Below are 23,417 nucleotides of genomic sequence, written 5' to 3'. Positions count from 1 at the left end.
TCAGGAGATGCCACATGTTTATTAATCCATTCTAAAAAAGGATTACAGCATTTTTGTTTTGCTGTAGTACAGAATAAATAAAGCCATAAAAATAAAAACATGTGGTTAGATATTTTTGTACTGGTTCTACAAAGGCCTATATCTGCAAATAGAAAAATATAAGAACCCTTGTTACTTCATGGCTCAGTGGTTATCAGAGAAGGATGAACATGGAAAAAGACTGGGAAAACTCTTCAGTTTGACTGCTTCTCCAATGCTACTGGTAACCTAGCAAGACACAGCTTTAGGAGGAGGAAAGACAATACAAGGTTAGCAAACAGCTGACCTTGGCACACAAGGGCTGAGGTTTGGCTTGCTCTGTGGCTTATGTTTTGTTAAAAAAACCAATTAAATTCATTTCTGTCCTTCTACTCCCAGCTTCCCAGAGATGTCCAGTCTGCTTTAAACTCCTGCTGCAGAGGCAAACCCTCCTGTGTTGGCCTTGTCAGCCAATGACTGACACAAAGGTCAGCTGTGAAGATGGAATTCAAGGCCACCTTTCACTGCCACGCTGGGCTGAACATGGGTCATGGGAGTGGGCAACAGGAACATCTCCTTAGACATTGGGCACAGTGGTGCAACATCTCTGTGCCCCAGGGAACTGACACCAGCATTGTAAGGGAAGTTCCTAATTGCACACACACAATGGTACCTCACCTGAACCATGCTGCCTCCCCTCCTGACCCCAGAGCTGCTCAGCTGAGTCATCACAGCCACAGGATCTGACCTGAGTCCATCTGGCAGCCACAGAGAATCCTGGCTTCTCACACAGAGGTTCAGGCAAAGCCACTTCCCATCTCTTTCCAAGTTCTGGTTTACATGGACACAGTGGTGCAGAAAATAAAAGGTTCAGCTTTGGTCACTGACATAAAGCCTGCTCTGGACTGTCACATCAGTTCAACAGCCTCGTGCTGCCCATTCTCCTGCTGTACCATACAGCCAACTTTATTGTTGAAGAGACGAGACAGACTCCCCTTCTGGGAGCTCCTGCCCTGCACAGACCTCTCCTTCTTCAAGCGCCGCTTATTTCTCTTGCATATTCCCCGGATGTCCCAAATCCGTAGTGTGCCATCGTGGGAAGCTGTGTAGAGCAGCTCATTGTGGATCTGGAACAACAGGGTCACACTTAATACCAAGCCATACCGAGCTCAGAATCAGCACAGTCAAACTGTCAAAAATCAGAGCAAACACAGCTTGATCCTGACACTTAAGGCCTGAGCTCCTTGCAAGAGCCAGTATAAATTATCACAAAAGCTGCTGAAGTGGGATGAGACATTACCAAGTCAGGACTCATTTCTCAGCCACTTCACAGAGCCATAAACAGCAAGAGTTATTTATAACCCAGACCCTCTAGAAAAGCAATGAAGAACTAAACCCAGTGTCAGAGCAGGCTGTGGCTGGGAATTTCTGCACTGTTTTCAGACTCCTGGTTTTGATGTGGACTTAAGGAGGCACCAAAATCATCATTGGTGGGCAGTGAGGGAGTTCAGGGATGCTTCCTTTCTCACTTCCCTTCTTCCTTTGCACTAAATAATAGGTACAATTCCTCCTTCAAATTCCATTGATCTTCAAAACTTGCAGTAGTTTAACCTGCAGTGGTTCCATTTCCTTTATGAACTAATTGCTTCTATTGGGAATGTTTCCAATTGTCCTTGTCCTGCCCTGGAAACTAGACATCAGTCTTGGTGATCTTCCTGTTCCTGTCTCAGTGTGTCCCCCACCATGGGTGCCCCGTGGCTGCCTGTCTGTGCCGTGACAGTGAGCACCTCCCTGGCTTACATGAAGTACCACACCCCTCATTCAGCTCGTTATTGTACTTAAGTTCATCTTAAGGTTGCCTGGGTTATTTTGCCCCTCTACAGTTGGAAATTAAGTTACCAAGAAGAATACAAAGCCAAGCTTTGGTCTTGTCAATACTCAGGGCTACCCAGGGTGATTCTATCAGGTACTCCCCAAACACATCCAGGTGCCTGCCTGCTACACAACAACTGCCCTGTACCACGAGTTTGCAGTTTAAGATCATCCAGCCACTTGCTAATCCAGAAGAATATACAAGATAAAACCATATTTACAACTTGATGTGCTTGGGATCAACTCCAAAAGGAATTTTATCTCCTCTGTTTTTCTTTGGACCATCAGCCTTCCAGAATTACCAACATCTCATATTGGTAAAAAGCTTCATGCTGCACACAGCTTACTCTGAGATCCCAGTGCAGGGAGATGCAGATTCTTAGAGTGGCTGCCCCATCTGTGGAAGTGTTCAAGGCCAGGTTGGAAGGGGCATTGAGCATGAACCTGGTCTAGTGGAAAGGGTCCCTGCCCATGGCAGGGGGGTTGCAATGAGGTCCCTTCTAATGCAAACCCCTCTATGATTCCATGGTCTTTGCATGGCCACCAAGGATTACTAATTTCTCCTGTTTTAACTATGAAATGCCAGTCCCACTTGAGCCTAGAAAAAATGCAAACAACATTAACTTTCAGTTCTAAGCCAGTGACAGAAACCCCTCCACTTGCCTGGCAGGATGTGGGTCAGATATCACTACTGAGCTGCTTCTGACTGTTTAGAGATGCCATTCCCCCAGGTGGTTTGGGGACAATGCTATAATTATTCTTCATGCATAAGGCAGGAACTTCCTTTTCCCCTTAGAGCACTGCAAACACTTATAATTAGTGTCTTGTAATGGAAAGGGTCTCACGAGGCTGGAGTCCCTTCTGTGCCCCACACAGCATCAGTTCATCTGTCTCAGTTCTCGTGGCTGCTTATCCAACCTGACCTGAAAAAACCCTGATCCCAGACATGGGGCTGTCCCTGGGGACTCTTTCTGTGGTTTCACTTATTATTATTAACAAGCTTTTCTAAAATTACATACAGAATATTCAAGTCTTATGCTAGAACAACATCCAATCCAAGACACACAGAACAGTCAGCCACACCAGTTCCCACAAAACAAATGAGGGAGCAATCGAAAGGAAGAAACCCCACCAAGAAACCCCTTCCTGACCTGGATACAGTTGATGATGAACTTGTGTCCTCTGAAGATCTTCTGCAGGACTCCACTCCTGGAATTGAAAGCTCTTGCACAGGCATCACCACTTCCTGTGAACACTGACACAGCCACACAGCACAGCCAGATGTGAGCAGCCACATGAGGACAGTTCATACTAGTTCAAAAATGTACCTAAAACCAGCTCCCAGGGGGGCATGACATTTAATTTTGATTCTCTCCTCAGACAAACCAGGTAATTTTCATTTTGCTGACCCCAATATGCTTGTTTTGAGTTGTACTTTTTGAAACACTGAACTGGTTTAAACTTTAAGTTCCTACACAAACCACGATTTCACTCTACACATGCTTCAAGTATCTATTTCTGCTCTTCTCTTCCACAGCTATTTCCCTGCCTAAACGTGCCTCAGTAATTCTAAGCAGGCAATTTATCTCAAGTCTGGTTTTAAGGATTTCCACTCGACCTTTCCTTTGCTTTACCAGAGTTATTTACAGCTTTCCATTCAGTACTACAGTGTTTCCATCACCACTGCTGCTGCAAGAGGGGAAGGGCTGGGGTAACTAAATTGAGCATGACCAGGAATTTTGGCTATTCATCAGGTTTCCTTACATGTTCAAAGAACAATTTCTCAATGCTTCAGGATCTTCACATCAGATCCCTTGACTGCTGCATCCAGAAACTGTAAGGCAGTATTTTTAGATTTTGTACTTAGCAATATGCCCAGAAAAGAGCCCTTTCATGTGCCTTAAAGGTTACAAAGTGTTCTTGATAAACACTTTCCTTCAGTTAACCCAAACTCCTCAAGTTTATCTAGAGATAAATATTTCAGAGCTGCAAAAAGCAATATATTCACTGCTCCCTGCATTTCAGGTCTTTGTAAAAGACACTGGTATGGAAAAATTTTTACAAAACTGGAGTGCCTGAAGCCAACAGGCTCCTTATCTCTTGGGAGAAGTCAGGAACTGAATCTCTAAAGAGAGGTGGATAAATTATTATGGTTGTAAATTCAGGACTACAATAACAGATGAGAGAACAGACTATGTACTGCCACAAGCTTTTTAAATTCAAATGAAACAGCAGGGAGCTGGGCACCTCCTGGGTGCACCTCCAAGAAACATCTGGATGTAGAAAATCAATGTCACTTTATATGGGCCACTATAATTCAATTTCCAGCAGAGTCATGAAAAAGCATCATGTCCCACTCTGCAAATGAGCAGCAACAAAGTAAAGCAGGGAACAGGTACTGATTTTTCCCCAGTGAATGGAAATCACTTAATTCTGTTACAGACATGCAGAGTAGGAACCAATTAAGAGCTGCTTTCACTATGCAGCTGCCAGTTTACTTCAGCTGTTGCTATCAGAACTTCGCTTTTGACAGACGTCCTTTATCTCTTTTGAACTGTCACTCTGGATTTAGGAAGTCTCTCTCCACCTCTGAATTTCAAAGAAGAGCTGTTGATCTAACCCAGATTTAGAATTTAAATATATACTTATATAAGCCACCTGTGAAATAAGCAACAACAAAATAAAATTAATTTTCATTTTTTAATTTTCATAGACCCTTGGGAGAACAGTTTTGAAATGTTTCCCTTGAGTTTTTGCAACATGAAAACATATAAACCACATTAAATTTTAAATGGCTGTGCACATACTTTAAGAGAAAAAATAATCAATATATCATTAAATATATTAGATTGAGAGCCAGCTGTAGCATTCCCCATGCTATTAATTATACAAGCAGAGTGAGGAAAGCCACTGGAAACACATTCTGATAATTTACTGCTTAGTGTTCACATCTTTCTGGATTCTCTGTATACCATAAAGAGATTTTGGAAACAGACGTATTTTTCCTCTCCTTCTTCTACTCTATTTTCTTATTTAGACCACAAACTCCTTGGGGCAATGAGCCTTTGGGCAATGATCAGAGAGAAAGCAGCAGAATTACAATATTCTAACAGAAAATTACCACTTCTTGGCTGAGGATTTCTTTTTATATTCTTGTATTGGTACAAACGTGACATAAATCATAACAAACATAATTTAAGTATTTTTCTCCACACTTCTGAGAGACAGTTCTGATCTATCCCAGGTGAACAGATAGAATTTCAAGCTACACTAGTTCCATCACTGGTATCCAGTTAACATGTCTTTATAATTCTAATTCTAAAAAAAATATTAGATACCATGGAAATATGTGATAATAAAAGCAATCACAGTATATAAATTAATTCTTAAAGGGAAATTTCCTCTTTCATTGATTAACATGCATATAATGCATTCAAACAAGTACCTAATATTTTTCCAGAACTCTTTTTTTTACCCTTCAAGTGGAACAATTTGATACTCCCTGTTTGACACTTTTAGTATTTTTGCACTTGATTTAAAACAAGATCTTAAATAACTCTGAACTCTTCTATCTCACTATCAGGATGTTCTTCACAGGTCTGACTAAATGCAGCAATATTGTCTGCATTTTAATTTAAAAAAAGAGTGTTGTGGAAAAATAATGTATGTGCATGGCAGGAACAGGGTGGTGGAATGAGGGGGAAGAGAGAGAAAGCTGCAGAGTTGATGGGGGTGGCATCAGATAATGCAACTTTTGTTTGAGCTAAAGCTTTCTTTTCTTTACAGTTAGCTCAGGTCTTTACAGGCTGCATGAAAAGTAGGATCAACACTGAAAAACTGCAGCTCTGGAGGTCTCATTAAGGAAGGAGAGAATATCTGTCTCCCAGCCAGACATGAATGTCCATCACAGGATCAGGCAAACATCAGCTTAGCTCACCTCTGCCTAGTCTTGAGAAAACCAATGTTTTGGTTTGTGTCTTTATAATTAAAAGGAGGAAAACAACACACACAAAATCATCAGTACTTTGTCTACCAGTGATCATCTACCAGGATTACAATTTCTGGCTCATTTCCCTTGCTCTGCCTGCCTGCACCTTGGAGCAATAACGACTTGAAGGTGCAGTGTAGGTTCAGACCCTTCCCCCTTCCATTCAGCCTTCTAGCCAACTGCAGAAGCTGAAGTCAGCAGAAATTACAACCTACAGGTAGGGGAAAATGGGGTAATTCTGCCATGTAGGTGAGGAGAACTGAAATAACCATAAATTATAAATAAATATTTTACTGGGAAAAAAGCAGTGATGTGGGACTCATGCTGATAGGAAAACCAAAACAATGTTTCCTGACTAAAATTCTACCTCTGGGCCTGGTTACATGCTAAGTTTCCAAACATAATTAAGCAATCAGTTCAATTACTGGGTTATAATTGTAGTCAGGCAAGTATGGTGCCAGACAACTGCCACTAAACTGTGCAGGTACAACTCTGCTAACGTGCACCATCTTGCATCTGTCAGCCATTTATCACCATCACACTGAGGAGCTGCCAAAAGAGAGCTCAAGGCCCAGATAGCAACCACTCATTTAGTGTGATGTGTTCACTTCAAAGCTGAAGTGCAGAAAGCAAATCAGGAAAATGCTGTGAATGTCTAGGTTAGCTTAAGACATCCATGGCAATCTCCTTCAGGGTAGGAGAGAAGTTTTTTCTTTGGGAAGCAAGTGAAGGTACATCAAGTCAAACACCAGAGGCAGGATAAGACCAGGACGGCACAGAGAGAGGTTCACTGATAAAAACACAGGTGCTATCACAAATCCAGGCATGCAGAGGGAAAGCCAGCACAGACAGGGATTTAAAGAGGGAGATTTGATGGTCAGAATATACTGTTATGTCAGCAATAGACACTGATGTACAGAACCACTGTAAACAGGAGGACTGAAAGTAGGAGAGCTGAATCCTGAGCATTAGTAAGGCAAGCACAGCTTGGCTACTAGAGAAAAGTGCTTTGGGGAACAAATCCATGAATGATCAGGAAAAGAACACTTGTGGAAAATGAGTCTAGGAGACGGTCAGAGCCTGAACACGAAGCCTAAGAGTTAGAAAGGAGCAGTGAGCATCTGAGGTGTGATTCTGGTTTAGGACAGGTGTTACACAGAGCCTACAAGGCAGCAGAGAGAGGCACAGGGCTGTCCAGCAGCAGCACCTGCTGTACCCAGCACATGCAGCAGAAGTAGGTGACAGACACCAGACTAGTGAGGTTAAAGCACAGCTACACAAACAACCCCCAGACAGCTCAGGATTTAAGCCACTTCTCTTGGTAACAGAAACAAATCAACTGCCTCTTCATTTGTGAGAAGAGGGAGGTGGGAAATGAAGGGAAGGCCTAAGCTTCCCACATGGAGTGGTGCAGCAGTTTGGTACTGAACGTAAACATGCTGGAGTTGAAAAAAAGGACAACTTCACAAATGTTCAAAATTATTCTCCATTAACAGCCTTCAATCAAAGACAAACATTGAAAAGGAGACTGGAGGGGGCTGGAGAACACAGGAAAGGCAACTTACAGATGCCAGCATGGTATTTCAAAGTGCTAACGCTGTGTTTGTGAGCCTTGTAGGTCTGGATCCGCTCCCCAGTGTCTACAAACCAGCACTTCACTGTCCTGTCTGCGCTCCCCGAGTACAGGTGACGATTCACCAGCTGAGGGGAGAGAAAAACACATCAGCAGTGGCATCTCAGGCACCTTCATGAAAGAACTGCACTGAAGGGACCCAGCCCAAGTCACATTTTCCATCTCTGAGAGCAACAAGCTGTGCCTTGAAACAGAGGAATGGTGGGCAAACCAACCTTGAGTTCTTTGTAGTCGCATCTCCCAACGTCTTCTGGGTCTTAAAAACAGCCCCCAGCTTTCAGAACATAAAAGCTTAGCCCATCTGCTTGTGCCAGCAGGCAGGATTCCAGGGAGCTTAACAATGCTAACCCTACATCCATAATCAGTTATATTACTAAAACCTCAAAAGAAACCCCAGCAGTGTTGTTTCTGCAAAGCATATTTGACAAGAACTCTTACCAGATTGTTATGTTTTAATTAAAAAAAAAAAAAAAATCAGAACAATTCTGAGTAACAAGTTTTTTTAAAGAGGTAAATTAAAATTAAAATCCTACACACCATAAACCAGGGTTTATGTTTAGCATGATTGCTCTGCACAAGGTCAGTATTCAGAAACACTAACTCTTCCTTGAAATTGTTTTGTATCTGCATTTGCACAAGTCTTTTTAGACTGCTATTGAATAATTAAGTAACTATCCTGACACAGTGTTCTAAACGTCTTCAAGCAGATTGTCTTCTGCTGTGTGCTACCCCTTGTTGCACCAGTCATCTTGCACATTGTGAGAACTCACTGGTGGGGAAGATGGGGTTTGTTCCACATAGACAGGACAGAGAATGATGAAAGGAAGGACTGCAGCTGGGGAGCAGAGACAGAGAGAAAATAACTGACCTGTGCAAGACTAAAAAACCAACCAGTTCACAGTAAACAAACTACACAAAGCCTGGAAGCTCAGCAAGGAAAAACTCCATAGTGCATAGAAAAATCTGGCATTCTCTGTCTGGGCAAAGACATCAAACTGAAGGTTTTCATAGCCATTGTTATGTAGAGCCCAACTCCTGCTGAAAGCAGCCAGTCTCTCCAAAACCCAGCTGTGGCTCGAGGTATGTTTTATGGACTTGCAACAACCTCTGTATCAGAGGGATGGAGAGACAGGAGGGAGAACCCTGACCCCCACCACGAAGTGGAATTTTCCCAAGGTGTAATGAATGGTACCTTGTCTGTCCACCAGACACACAAATCAGAAGGTTGGAATGACCAGCAGTGCACAAATCCCTGATGCTTCTCCAGTATGTCCAGAAAACCAGAAAATGACAAATCAACTTGTGGTCATGCTTGTAGAGCACTTTTAAGGGCTGGTTCTTCAGCCAATCTGCTTAAATTTGGTCCCTGCTCTTTGCACACTCTGTATCTGTAAGGCTGGAATGTTCATGCTCTTCCATCTCTGCTCCCAATCAAAAAAGGAATGACTCCATTCCCAAAAGGCATCAGAAGTGAGCTTGTACAAAGTAACACTGTGCTGTGTTACAACGTGAAACAAAAGGTATTTTAAGATACCAAGCACTACAGTAATGGGACTGTGATAACCCACTCAGTAATTGTGTGCAGACAGACCAAGAGGTTCCCTGGCCACAGCTCCCACCAGCTCAGCTGGAGCAGGACATGCCCCTCTTCCTCCCAGCAGAACCTGGCCCATGGGAGAGATTTCATAGCTGAATGCCAGGAGCTTGTAAAGCACAAACCACTGTAAAAAGCCAGCAGTGCTTTGAAATGTCACTTCATATTACTTTTAAACTGTTTTAGCAACAGCATTAATGCTATATCTCCATGAGGAGGGAGAACAAATGGCCAGCAGCACTAACAAAACCAAGAACCACAAGTTAGCCTGAGGAAGGACTTTTAAATTTCAGTCTCTCCCTGAATAGGCATGAAGAGCATTGTCATGTGCACCTGCTGAATGGAAGAGAATGCTTTGAGTTGCAATCCTGCTGCATGGTTTGTGGCCAAGTTGTTACATTTCTTTTTTAGACATCTTGGTAGCAGCATCAACCCGCCCACTGAGCAAGGAAAAACACTAAATTATAACCTCCCACAGGTAAATGCCACTCCACATTAATAGTACATTAGGTTATACAGCTTCATTTCTACATTTAAGTGGGTGTATCAATGAACAGGAGAGCTGCAGTTTGCCTAGATTTGCTAATTTGTTAGATACAAAAATGTTTCAAATTACATAGACTTACTCAGGTAATTTATAGCATCAGGATTTTATTAGCTTTAGACTCATAGACTTGTTTGGGTTGGGAGGGACATTAAAGATCATCTCATTCAAAACCCCCACCATGGGCAGGGACATCTTCCATTATCCCAGGTTGCCCCAAGCCCCTTCCAACCTGGCCTTCAACACTTCCAGGGGTGGAGCAGCCACAGCTTCTCTGGGCAATCTGTTCCAGTCTCTCAGCACCCCCACAGGAAAGAATTTCTTCCTAATATAAACTAGCCTCTTTTAGTTTAAATCCATTTCCCCTTGTCCGATCACTCTACACCCGTATCCAAACTCCCTCTCCAGCTCTCTTGGAGCCCGCTTTAGGCACTGGAAAGGGCACTAAGGTGTCTCTGGAACCTTCTTTTCTCCAGATTGAACAACCCCAACTCTCTGTCCTCATCTCCATAGCACAGGTGCTCCATCCCTCTTCATCATCTTCGCCACCTCCTCTGGACATACTCCAACAAATCCATGTCTTTCCTGTGCTGAAGACTCTAGAGCTGGATGCAGCACAGCAGGTGGGGTCTCACAAGAGAAGAATCACCTCCCCTTTACTTGCCACCCATGCTGGTTTTGCTGAGATCTGGTGAGATGGTTCACACACCATCCATCTCTCTTAATTAAATTCAAAGCCTCTGTGCTGCCCCATGAAACACTTCATGCACCTTCCTTCCCCTCTCCAGTTAAAGCAATCTACCAGCTGCCACAGACTGAGCCTGCAGCAGAGCCAACAGCAAAACCCAGGGCAGGCTCTGACTGTCACAGAGCCCCTCATTCCCATGGCATTTTTATAAAACAGCATGAAATGGCTGTTAGTGAAGAAAGCCTTCCAGAGCTCTCAGCTTGGGCTGAAGTTGCATATCAGATTTGCCTTTAGTGATATGATAGGCATAATCTCATCTAAATTGGTTCATATCTCCACAGCTAAGGATAGCCCCCATTACAGTCACTGTCATCTAGGGCACAGTTCCTCTCATCCTGAGGCACATCTGAAAGAGATCCTGCCTTAGAAGTTGCTGTTTCTCCAACCTAACAACCTTCTCAGCTGTGACCAGAACAATTTAGGTGAGATCACTCTTTTGCTTAACCAAAGATAAGTCTAGCTTACAACTCCAGCCTAAGCTGCAACATTTCAGATATCTGCATTTAATCTGTATTTAAAATAAGAATTATCATCACTTACTGCTCCCCCAGCAAAAGCGCCTTAGAAGCTGGCCCCACACTGTTGTTTCAAAATGTTTAGGAGACAGAGTTACATATTCTAATCTGTGTCTGCCCAGAGAAGAGGTGACATTTCTAAAGCTGTGTTTTCCTTGGCTGGCTTTTGTGCACTTGGTTCACTTTGGCCAACTGCCCAACAAAGCTCCTGACCACAGAAAACCACAGCCAGGCAAGGACACCTGTAGCAGAGTGGATGACACAGAACAGATTTGCAGCTCAGATATCGAATGGCTGAGTGAATATTTCAAACCCATGTAGCTTCAAAAACATTAAAAACTTGGCAACAGTTTGATGCCCACTTCTAAAGCCTCAGTCAGACAGCAGAAAAAAAAAAAAAAATCACTGCATTGATATTTGCAGTTCTGGATTGTTAATTGTTCTCATGGCTCTGAGAGATTTTGCTTTGAACCAGATGAAACACTGACATGTGAATTGAGCAAATTTGTCTTAATCCTCGAGTCAAAGTACTGGAGAAGTAACTATGCCCTGAAAAAGTTCAGACGAACTGCTTGTGAGTTGCAGAGTAAAAGCAGTAGCAAAAGACAAGTTGTAAACACTTTAGTAGTTACAGGTCTTATTAATAAGAAAAAACCTTGGTTATAGCCTACAAAAACACCAGAATTTTAATAAAGAACAAATTATCACATCCAGGGTTGGTCTCTCAAGACAATCACAACCCTATTGCTTCACAAGTTTGGCTGAACTGCATAAATGCAGCAGCTTAAGATAATTTCTACCTGTAAGAATGCCAAAAAATATCTGCAAAAGAGCTGTTTAGCAGATATTTCAACTTTATAGGAATGGACCTTGCCCTCCCAATTAACCTTTGCTATGGGAAACAATTTTTGGAGAGGCAAGGAGAGGCAATTGATTCTCCCAAGAGATTTGGACATATCCTTTGGCTGAGGGTCACTGCACTCAGACTGGCCCTCATGAACTCCAGGATGGATTCACATGAGTGACCACATACCTCATCACCAGCTTATTCTTCTCATGGGGGTCAGCGTTCCTACAATCTGGAATTTGTGTCTTCTGCTCACAGCCACTTCTAAGTCAAAAATCACCAAGCTGGACCAATCTTGAGTTACAACTATGTAAGCCTTGGGCTGAGTTAAGAGTTTCAGGATCCCATTCAAACCACATCCATTTTAACGAGCTAACAAACTCCCTGTGGGCAAGAAATTGTTGGGTTGTGTTTTTTTTCCTGAGAATCCATCTAGAATGAGCTCTCTGGGCTGGCTGTTAAAAGAATGTTTTTCAACTTTTTTACTGCAGTGCAAAATGATGGCCCCATGTTTTGTTCTTACAGGTGTTGTACACTTTCACAATCTGTTCATTCACATCTCCATCCTCTGATGCAACAAATACAAACACAAGTTATGAAAAATACGTGCACTTAATTTAACTGGTGTAGCAAGAAAACATTTCTGTCCCCATGATCCCAACAGTTAAGCACATACAAAGAGTTCAGGCAGTGGCTTTGTTCAAAGCATTCTTTTCTTCTAGTCTGCTTTAAAAGGCAACTGAAGGGGATGGTCCAAACAAAGGAACTTTTGCAGGAAAACCAGAAGCAAGCCCTTGCCCACTCATGTTCATATTCTTCAAAAGGGAATTTTCTTTCAAGAATGTTTGCTGTAGGATCCAAGCTAAATTCCAAGCTGGATCATTTCTCTCTGCCAGCTTTTGGCAGCACAATTTTGATAAATACTCGGAGGCAGAACAATCAGCAAAGGACAAAGCAATCCTTGTGAACAGTTTGCAATGCTACTTAGGACAGACATTTAGAAAAACACACACAAACAAATATTTAAATCAGGGTTATTCAGCCTATTGCAGGCAGTCACATTAAGGAAAATGCATATTTGATTATTAATTGCAAATATTGGTCTTCAGCCAGGCCTGAAATTTTTTAAGTGGAAGAATGAGCATGAGCTATGTGATTACACTCAGCCCACCCTGGCTTTTTCCCATCACTTCCTATAAAATCTCATTATTGGCTCTTATATGAAGAGGGAGCTCCCAAAACAGCTGCTGCACTTTGTCTGCCAAGCTATCAACACACTGCAGGAGGAGGAGAGTGAAGAGTTCTCGCTGCTCCACTGCAAGTTACCTTGCCTGACTGGGAAAGTCAAGTAATCAATGCTGCCAAAGCACCTAACATCTACACAATTCTCACAGCAGATAGAAACTCTCTCAGCAAAACCTCTCAGCCCCATTTAAATGGTGGAAGGAGGAGAAAAATGGCATTATCACAAGCTGCAGAACCCCTTTGTCAGCAGAGCACATGCAGTGGGCTCAGCTGGTCACCTTCACCAGACTGACCCCTGGACCAGCCTGGGGAGCACAAACGACTCAACCTCATCACTCCCCTGTCCAGAACCACCAAGGACAGGGGACAAGGCAAAGCCCAAAGCTCACCAGCACTTTCTGTTCTGCCATGCTAGATGAAAGCTGCTTCCAGGCTCCTCTACTTACACTGCCTGGTAAGAACACCTTAAAGGATCTTAGAGCAACTGGGGAACATTCAAAATCTGAACATGTCTGTGGCATCACTCCTCTTCTTTCCACACACCAGCACTGCAGGAAGCAGGGTGGAAAACATGGGTGTGCTTTATGGCTATCTACCCAGAAAACTCCTTCAAGAAGCTCCAGGAATTTCCATTCACTGCTACAGCAAGACTATTGGTGTTTACTGGAAAGTAATGGGAGATGACTGGAACAGGCTGGACCTAATTTTCAGCAGTTCAGAACATCCTGGGGCATTCTCACTGTTAATAACAGCTTTTTAAAGTTGGGGAAAATATGGTCTCAATATCCAAATTTTTCCTGATCTGTGTCCAGGATGAGAAATCACACTGAGCATTTCTCAAACTTTTTGAAAGGTCATCCTCCCTTAGGGACCTTTATTTGAATAAATAAAATGAAAATAAGTCTTTATTTCTTTCCCTTTTTTTCTTCCCACACAAGCATTGTACCATCCAGAGAACAGGTAACTGCCTTCAACTGCTGGTACTAACTCAGCTCCTCCAGGACAGCAGAGTGAAAATCTGATGTAATTAGCAGCTCACTGCTGCACTGAAGAAAATTAATTACCATCAACAATTAAGACTTCTGTCTACTGTGAGCAGCTCACAACTGCTTCCCAGTCCTTCCTGACCCAGGATTTGAAAAATACCCTCCCAACTCACTGCCACAGATTCCAACACTGTCACTAGGATGTTTGTGGCAAAAAAGGCCCCAAAAGCTTTTTGAGAACAAAACAAAAATAATAGGAAAAACCCCACCTCTATTCAGGAAGTTTCCTTTCTGTTGAAACATCTTTGTATGGATTCTGGAGATTGACCCCTTTCTGAAAGAATGAAAATACCATGTGGGCTGTGCTGAATGGCAGCCAAGTGGAACAGAAGGGACAGTGTTGAACCCAGAAAGGCAGAGGGAGGAATTAGGAGAGATCGACAGCCTAAAGCTATTCAACAGCAGTGACTGCTTAAGCTGGGATAAGTTTGAGAGACCTGGACACTAAATGCTCTCTGTGGGGGCTGTTTGTACCTCAGCTGGACCCTCCCAGCCTCAAACATTAACTGGTGATGAGAGAAGCAAGGGGCTACCAGTCACTCAAGAAGATTTGGCCAGGACTGTTGCCAACACAGTCTTGGCAGCAGCAGTAGTCTTGTGTACTCTGAATTGTTCAGGTTTTCCAAATAGATGTATTGGTTTTGCTTTTCTTCTCCCCTACAAGAAGTTCTGTTTGTTTAAAGCCATTGCTTAACTCTGTGCTCACAGGCATTGCTCATTCCTGAGCATTCAAAGGGCGTAATTGAATTTCCCAGGCTTCTGGGAGAGGGTCAAGCCAGCTTTGTATAACAATTTTAGCAAGAACCCAATTAAATTAAGGCAAGTTCTGTTGTTGCCAATCTGTGCCTTGGAGAAGGGTTACAATTAAACAACAAAACATAGCGTGACACTAAGGACAGCAACAGATTTACTTCAGCATCCTTAGAGTACATTACCACAATATCATAAAAACAAGATTTAACACTGAGAATTTACCCAAGCAAGACAAACATTACTCCAGGGCAATATGATATTATGTGGGGTTTTTTTTGTCTTTCTAAAAGTGAAGGAAAACAGAATTCCTTCAGTACTCCCAGGTTTTTAGTCTGCTAGTGTCAGCTGTGACTACCTTATTTAGAAACAAAGGCAACTTTTATTAAACAGATATTAAAGATACACCCTGTAGCCTCTGTAAGGGAAAAACACTTATGGGCAACAAACACAAACAGGGAGAGCAGGGAGAAAAACTAGTCATTAACTTCGGTCAGACACATCCATGTATAAACATTTATGCTGACCTAAAGCTGAGTGACAGACCATCAGATACTCTCTTTAAATACACTATTAGTTTTTTCTGGTGGATAATGAGTGTACAGGAAAAGTGCTTGTGTGATAGTTCCCCTCTTGCTCCATCTGCCTGACCTTTTCCTCTCCCCTGCAACATTAACAAAGCTGGCAGCATTCAACAGAAAAATACTGCAAACAGAAAAACAGAGTATAGTTTTTCAGATCACGTTACATTTTTTCCCTCTCTCTCCTCCATCATTTCCTGATTTCTCTCCCCCATGCTCTGCTTCTTTTCTATTTTCCTTGCCTGTTTTCTTGTCATGGCCATCTGTTTTTCCCTTTCTTTTCTCACATCTCTCACATCTCCATGGTCTTTAATGTAGGATTTCTTTCAGCTTTATGCCTTCCTATTATCTTTTACCCACAGTTTTGGGTTGGACTTTGGGTTGGGTTTTTTGAAGTTATCTGGTTCACCGAGTGTTTTTCCCCTCTCCTTTTTAAATTACATGACCCTGTGTTACTTGCTCAGGTTATTTTCTTCAGAGTCTGGTGAGCCTGACTACACAATCCCACTCAGATGAACAGTGCTCTCAGCACACCTACTCATGAGTTCCATGACCTAGTGGAACTCAAATAGATATTAACCTAGAAGTTAGACCAGGGCAGCCACTAGAAGCTTAGAGGAGATCACTGAGTGTTTTAGAGAAAGAGGGTTTGCCTCAAAACCAGAGAGCACTATTATTTCATTATTACATGAATATTTAAGACCACCATTTACAACCACTTGGAAGAGCTTTATGAATGAAAAGACAACTGAGACCCACATGAGCTGACACATAGACACCCAAATGCCCTCAGGGAAGCTTCTGCTCTTACCTCTAGGCAAATTACTGATCCTTGGTGCTCCTTGAAAACTTTCAGCTGCTCTCCAGTGACAATATTCCAGGTCCTGATGGTGTAATCCGTGCTGCCAGAGAACAGCTCCCTGTTTGGTGCATCAAGTATAAGGCATAAGACGGCCCCCGTGTGTCCCAGCAGGGTCTGGTAGCAGCGCCCGCTGGACACCCACCAGACCTTCACAGTGCAGTCCGTGCTCCCTGTCACCAGCAGGTCCCTGCTCATTTTCTCCTCCTCTTCCTCCTCCTCTTCTTCCAGCACATCCCTGGAGGAATAGTGAGCTAGAGTCAGGACACAGTTCCGATGGCCCCGGAATTCCTGGATTTGTTTCTCCTTGTCCACGCTCCAGCAGCGGGCTGTCCTGTCATAGGAGCCACTGAAGAGATAGTCTTTAGCAACAAGGATTCTGCAAAAAATAAAGTGTGTGTATATGAACAGTATTGCTCTTTGTACATAACCATCTTTTCTCACAATTTCAGTCTCAAGTACTCCAAAGTCTGAAACAGCAGCATGAACATATCATATGTAAAAAAACATAAGCATTTTAAAAATCAAACACTTCCCGGTTTCTACTTTTAAAATTGAGATTCAGGTACGTTGATGCAGATATTTTTACACTATAGCATTGTAACTTTGTGCATTTTGCTTTGCTAAAATTCCTTCCAGCAAGGAATTGAACTTTTATAAGTTATATGTAATACCTAGAAATTTGTTTGGTTGTTTGCTTTGCATTTGTTGGGGTTTTTTGTAATCAGCTAATTCTTGATAATTGTTCATTAATATTTTTTTATAAAAAATTGTTTAAAAACAGATCTGTGACCATAACTTGGAATCAAAACAAAACAAAGCAACAAAACAACATTCCACGAATCTGAACTGTAACTGACAGTGTGAAAAATAACCATCTTTCTATCATCAAGTAAGGGGAGTGCAAGAAAAAAAAAATACACTTAATTTCACTTACGATCTCAAAAAAGGTAATGCAAGAGCACCCCACTTATTACACAACTGAAGACCAAACCAAAGATTACACCTCAGGAATTCAACTTCCTGGGCCTTCAAAATAATGAGTTGTAGCTGCACAAACATACAATAACAGAAAAAAATCTCTACAGTTCATATTTCCAAACCAGAGATAGGAAACACCCATAACCTGCCCTTTTTGTCAGCTGAGCTTGGTCCTCTGGAACCTTTCAAACAGGCAACAAAGTCATACGAATGGGGAACACATTTCCTATTTGCTGATTCAAGCAAAAATCAGGCCTGTGCCAAAACACAGAACTAGCCTCCCTAACTATTTACAGAATCTCACTACACATCATACGTGTTTTGAGTTTAGGAAGGAACTAAAAAGCCCACGTGCCCACCAGAAAATAAATGTTAAAAAAATACCAATCTTTGACTACTCTATTTGCCATTAATTAAATCCAGTCCAACTATTAATAGGCACTTTAAATGGAAAGGCCAATCAGCCACACACAGTAAGTTTATTATTAAACTTCATTTGCCCAAACAGAAATAATAATTACAGAAAAATCCCTGACTTTATCCCTCTTGCTGACACAAAAGCTTGACAGGATGTTTTTAAAGCTATTTATCAGAAGCATCTGTTATCAATTGGATAAGTTCTGGAATTTCATTCCTAGCCCTGGATTCCATTCCCCTGCTGTGTGCCTTTCATTTCTCTCCTATCTGTGTCAGCAGTGTTGCTAGAAAAACTAATCATTGCAGCACAGAACACAAACTCAGAGGTTTACACAGCCCCTTTTATGAGTGTAGCAATGGGGAACTGCAGTGAAATGATAAAGTGTGTGATAAGAGATGACAGGAACACGAGGGGAGAACCCCACCTGTTGACAATTGATGTGTGGCCTCGGTAAATGGCCAAGCACTGCCCAGTCACCACGTCCCACTTCCGAATGGTGTGGTCAGCGCTGCACGTGAAGGCAGCCTCGTTCTCCAAGTGACAGAAGGTGATGTAACTTTCATGTCCTAGCAATAACAAAGGAAATCAGTCACTGTGCATGCAGAAAGGACAGACTAGTCCAGCTCTTCAGCTTAACCAAAAGAAAGATACAAACAAATGTACCAAAACTCCAGCTTTAAATGCACCACCATGCTTTTCATGTTTAAAGATTTGTGTAAAACACAACCATTTCAAGTCACAGCAGAAAACTTCAATGATATCAGGATTAAGTGAAAGAGTAAAACAGTACAGTTCCGTCAATCAGGTAAACCAAACGGTATTATAAAAATGTAATGAGATAGACTAATATCAATATAATAAAACTCAGACTAATGAAGTTTGAAACCTTTAAAAAATAGCTTATTTTTTTAATTAAAAAATGTTTTTACTTCCTTCTTCTGAAAGCAGGGAGAAAAAGGCTGCATTTCAACCCAGCCCATTCATTGTCAGGACACAAACAGTCATATATCAAAGCATGAAACTCCAAAAAAATGACCTGAGACTTACCAGCAAGCCTTTGATTTCATTGTCCAGGCAGAATGAAAAGCAAACAAAAAAACATGCCAGGTAAATAGTCACGCAATACTTCCCCCATATGACTAAACCCCACAATTTTCTAAGTATCAGTATACCTTTAATGAGAAGGAAGGCAGAGTGGATGGGAAGGAAGGAGGGAGGAAGGAAGGATTAGAGCACAATTGTTCACACAATATTCAGAGTACACAGGGATTCTACAGTTATAATGAAAACAGACACAACCACTGCCCTAAAAATGTCACACTGACAAACAAGGCAATACCAAAAAAGAGGAATCAATACTACCACCTGAAGCCTTTGTTGCTGCTTAGCAGGATATGTCATTTTTTTATTGTAATATTAAATGCACCACACATAAAAATCACCTTAGGATTCAAGTCCCAGCTTCATCCAAGAATCTCTTGTGCGAAATTGCTGTCACCTATCTAATCATTGGACTACTATTACCTTGCACTCTTCTGTTTTAGACTGTAAGCTTTCAGGAGCAGAACAGCTTCCACTTAAGTCACTATGACAGTTATGGCTGAAGTTGGTGGGCCCTACTGTGACTTAAATACTACTCTTTGAGGAAAAAAAGAAAGAAAAATAAATTAAAGAAGAACAATTGTGATTAAAGAGAGACAGATGGACAAAGGTATTAGAAAAACAGAATATTGTAAAATAAAGAGATGGTAAAAAAACTGAGGGAAAGCAGACTTCCCAGTAAAACCCTGTTTCACTGACTGGAAAAAACAGATTTCACTACAATTCCTGAAGTTCAAAAGACTGTTGTAGTTCAAAAGGAAACCAGAATCCACGTTACAAACATATGGCTTGTTTCCTCTGAAACAAATTCATCAGATGCCAAAAATCAAACAGATCACCAGGGCTATAAGCAAAACTATATTCGTTCTCCCACATTTGTGAAACTTTTTGCAAAGAGGCCTGAATGGATCCAGTTTCAATCACTGGGATTTTTCTCACAGCATCATGTAATCCAGCTCTGAGACCAAAACAGCATCTTGGTTACTACAGCAAAGTCTGCCAGGCAGATTTTAACCATCAGCAGTACTCAACCCACTCACAGGGTGCCAAAATCCCCATATGGCAGACAAAGTCTGGTGCTGGTCTGGCCAAAAGCAGGCACCACACAAGTCTGCTGGTTGTGCTGTGGTGGAGCTTGAAACTGCATTAGAGACACAGGTTTATCAGTAATTATAGCTTGTAAAATTAAAATTGACACGACAACTGCATGTGTGCATAAGTATAAAATACATACAATTATCTGATTCGACTAACAGTTCACAAACCACCCGGCCCAACCTTCTTCAGATTTTACCCCAAACACTGGCAGATGTGGTAGATTCCATAATAATGGATGCTATCCAATACATTTCTCTTTCTAGTTAAAAGTTAATTAGTGGTTTAAAGAGATTTCTAAGCCTCAAGCAAATGCAGTGAGTTTTCCAGAAGCTAGAACCACGGCAGGATGTGGGGAAAAAAGACAATACTCCATAGTGAAAAACAAGCACGCAAGCAAACAAACAACAAGGAAATCACAGCAATGTGATTTCTTCTTTGGAAGAAAAAAACATTAGAAATTCCAAATTTAACAGCTTTATTTTTTTCTATTTGAAAAGAACATGAGAGGGAATACAAACATCTTTAGCCCACATCTAGACTCTTGCATGGCCAAACTATCTACAGTTTGTTTTTTTCTTTTCAATTACTGACATGACAGTCTAAGGATAATATTTTTTTTTAAGATGCAAAATAATTTAAATTGAAAAAGCCTTCAATTAACATTTCTGTGTATGAAATGAGGAGGGAAAACAAAAGCAACCTATTCAGCAAGGTTCTTTTCCAGACTTCTGGGTCAAGAGGTTCTAAATAAAGATCATCTGGAAATGAGATGATTAAAGAAAAAAAAAAGAAAAAAAAGAGAAAAAAAAGAATAACAAAAAGTCAGTATGTTTTCACGGTGTAAAACAGGGCAAGTTAAACAACTTCGCACACTCTGAGATAAAAGGATCCGTGCATTCAGTAGTGCTGGTAACCTGGTTTGGGTTGAAACAGCTCCTGCTTAACGTTGCTGTAATAAACAGCAAAACAAAACAAGTATGATTTTGGCTGCCCGGCAGGGACTGAAAGGGACCAGAACACGCTGTGTGGCCTGTGCCATGCTTCAGAGCCAAAGCCCAGGCGAAAAGCAGCTGCCGTACCTTGGAAGTGCCCGTGGCACTGGCTGTCGGCGGTGCTCCAGAGCCGCGCCGTGCCGTCCTCGCTGCCCGTCAGCAGCCGCTGCCCGTCGGGGCTCAGGCTCAGCCAGTTGATGCCCCCCTGGTGATCCGTGCAGACCTTCACGGCCGAGCCGCTGTTCCCCATCCCGGCGCTGATCACGGGCGCTTTGCAGCCCCCAGACCGTGCTCCGGACCTCCGGCCGTGCCCCACAGACCGACTGCTGCCATTACCTCAACTCCGAAACATCAGCAGGGCAGTCCAGGCTCCTGCACAGGGACACAAAGGGGGACCGGGAGATCCCGGTTAAATCGCTGCATCTCGCCGTGGCTGCATCGCTCCCTCAGCCAGGGTGAGCCGAAGCCCCGCGGCGGCAGATGGGCGCACACGCTGCCCGCTGTGCCCTCTCCGTGGCCATCGGGGCACATCCAGCCCTTTGGGGGGACTGAGCCCTGGCGGCGGTACCTCTACCTGGTGCCCTCGCCGAGGCTGCTGTTTTTAAAGCAATCTTAGGGCTGACTTTGGGCACGCCGGGGAGGTGACGCCTCCAAGAGGGGAGCCTGGGCTCAGGCGGCCCCCAAAGCTCCAGGCTGCCGCCATCCCTCCCGCACGGCCCCCCGGCATCTCGGCACTCACCGCCCCGGGCACGGCTCCGGCGGAGCGATCCTGCACTCGCCCTCCGGGCAGGGGGAACCTCCTCCCGCCAGGGCACCAGAGACACCGCCGGGGTGAGCACAGGGTCCCCCCGGCCGCCTCCACCCTGCGGGGAGGTGGGAAGGGCTCCCGCCGTGCCCCCTCAGCCCACCCCGGGGCGGGCCCTCAGCCCCCGCCCCGGCCCTGCCTCCATTACCTCCCGCTCCACGTTCGAGCCGCTTCCCCCAGCGGCGGCCGCCTCGCCTCTCCCGCGCAGCTTCCCCGGTGTTGCCGCTTTGCGCCTCGTCCTCCGCTCCGGAGGTGCCCGGCAGCGCTGCCCCTCCGAGACGGCCTCTTCCCGCAGCGACCCCGCTTCCCGGGGCTGCGGCCTCCCCGGGGCTGCGGCCGCCCCTACCGCCGTTCAGTCTCCCGGCGGGCCGGGGGAAGCGCAGGGCCGGGAGGGTCTCTCCCGGCTGGGGTCTCCTTAACAACCGCACTGCAGCCGGAGCAGCCCGACTGCACCCCCGCATCCGCGGCGGAGCCCCCGGGCTCGTCCCGGGGGAGGCAGCGCTTCCTGCCGCACCTTCGCCCCTCAGGACGCCCCGGGGGCACCGGCATTTCCTCCCTGGCCTCTCCTGGCCTCCCGGGGGGACGCAGAGGCTGCTGCTGGGAGCTGGGTTGAGGGAAGCCATCGCCTTTTGTTCCTCTTCTCGCCTCTCTCCCTGGGCGAGCTCCTGCCACGTTTCGCCTCGGGAGCCCCCCGACAGGAGCCCCAACCCCGCTGTCTCGCTTTGCCCCGACCCGAAGCTTTTGGGGCTCTTTGTTTGTTAGTGCAGCCCCTTGCCCATCCACGCCCTGCACCCCGTGGGCACGGATTCTGCTGCGGGCCCAGCTTTGTGCTGCCGCAGTCCACCTGGCCGAGGGCTCTGACAACATGGGCTGATGGGTTCTTGCCCACCGCGGTGTAAGTAAGTGTAGGAAGGATAAATCCCCTGGACAAAGTAACGTGGGGAGGCCAAGAGCTCCCAGCAAAACAGCAGCAGGGTCCGACGTGAATCACCCCCTACAAGAAAAGTGAGCTGCTGCTAATTTGCAGCTAAAAACGTGCTGGCGGGGGTAGGATAAATCACAAAACTTATTCTCCTAGCTTCTGTCCCGTTTGATCAGAAAAACACCTTTTTGTGTCCAATCCTCAGCCCCCAGCTCCATTTCAGTGTTGGTGCAGTATCGGGGTTCAGCAGGCGCTCGCTGACACCGAATGAGGCACCAGCCCTGCTCTGGCACGAGGTGCCCCAGCCTTGGGCCGGACAGAAATGTGTGCGTTAAATGGATTAATCCACGGGATGTGTTACTTTGCACAGCGCGTTCTGGCAGAGGCCAAACAGGACTAATACGTTACACCCAATGTAAACACGAGGTGATCCCGATTCAGCTGCCAGTTGTAACCATGCAGCCATGGAGAAACTTGCCAGACAGAGCTGTCGGGCTGCAAATTTGAGTTTTGTGAGGGTCAGGTCGAGCCCTGTAGCTTATGGTCCCCAGCCAGCTCTTTTCTGAAGAAACGTTTCCATACAACCCTCGTATGTTTGAGAAATGACCAAGAAGTTCTGGTGTGAGATGTGAATTCTGTATTTCTTCCCTCTGAAAATCACATTATCCGTGAAAAGATATTTTTTTGGACATGGAGGCCTGGGAATCGGCTGCTCTCAGGGAGTGTCCTTCACCATCTGCTCATACATCTGTCAAATCCACTCACAAACCCCTGCCCAGAGTCCTTGCTTGGGAAACTGTAGGATAGATTAGCACTCCTTTCTATTTTCCTATGTTTCTGTGGTGTGAATAAAAGAAAAA

General features: G+C 44.1%; 1 protein-coding gene across 5 annotated transcripts; it reads right to left on the bottom strand.

The window, feature by feature from the left end:
- Positions 1-22,221, bottom strand: WDR86 (WD repeat domain 86). 5 transcript variants are annotated; one of them, XM_086866108.1, is made up of 8 exons: positions 21,784-22,221; positions 20,918-21,202; positions 18,064-18,205; positions 16,386-16,619; positions 16,193-16,301; positions 7,444-7,579; positions 3,042-3,145; positions 1-1,145 (listed from the first exon to the last, which is right to left on the bottom strand). In XM_086866108.1, exons 2-8 carry the CDS (start codon positions 21,078-21,080, stop codon positions 927-929), a joined length of 1,107 nt encoding a protein of 368 aa, XP_086722234.1. In that variant the 5' UTR covers positions 21,081-21,202; positions 21,784-22,221; the 3' UTR covers positions 1-926. The 5 variants fall into 5 exon arrangements, with proteins under 5 accessions (XP_086722234.1, XP_086722226.1, XP_086722218.1 ...); XM_086866100.1 differs by lacking the exon at positions 21,784-22,221 and adding an exon at positions 21,570-21,698; XM_086866092.1 differs by having other exon boundaries at positions 16,193-16,619; positions 21,784-22,199.
- Between the last annotated feature and the right edge of the window lie 1,196 nt (positions 22,222-23,417).

The sequence above is a fragment of the Cyanistes caeruleus genome, chromosome 1, assembly GCF_971803275.1.
Source record: "Cyanistes caeruleus chromosome 1, bCyaCae1.hap1.1, whole genome shotgun sequence".
In the NCBI taxonomy this organism is placed as follows: Eukaryota; Metazoa; Chordata; class Aves; order Passeriformes; family Paridae; genus Cyanistes; species Cyanistes caeruleus.
The sequence above is the reverse complement of the archived record's forward strand: the minus strand, read 5'-3'. Positions and strand labels throughout refer to the sequence as shown.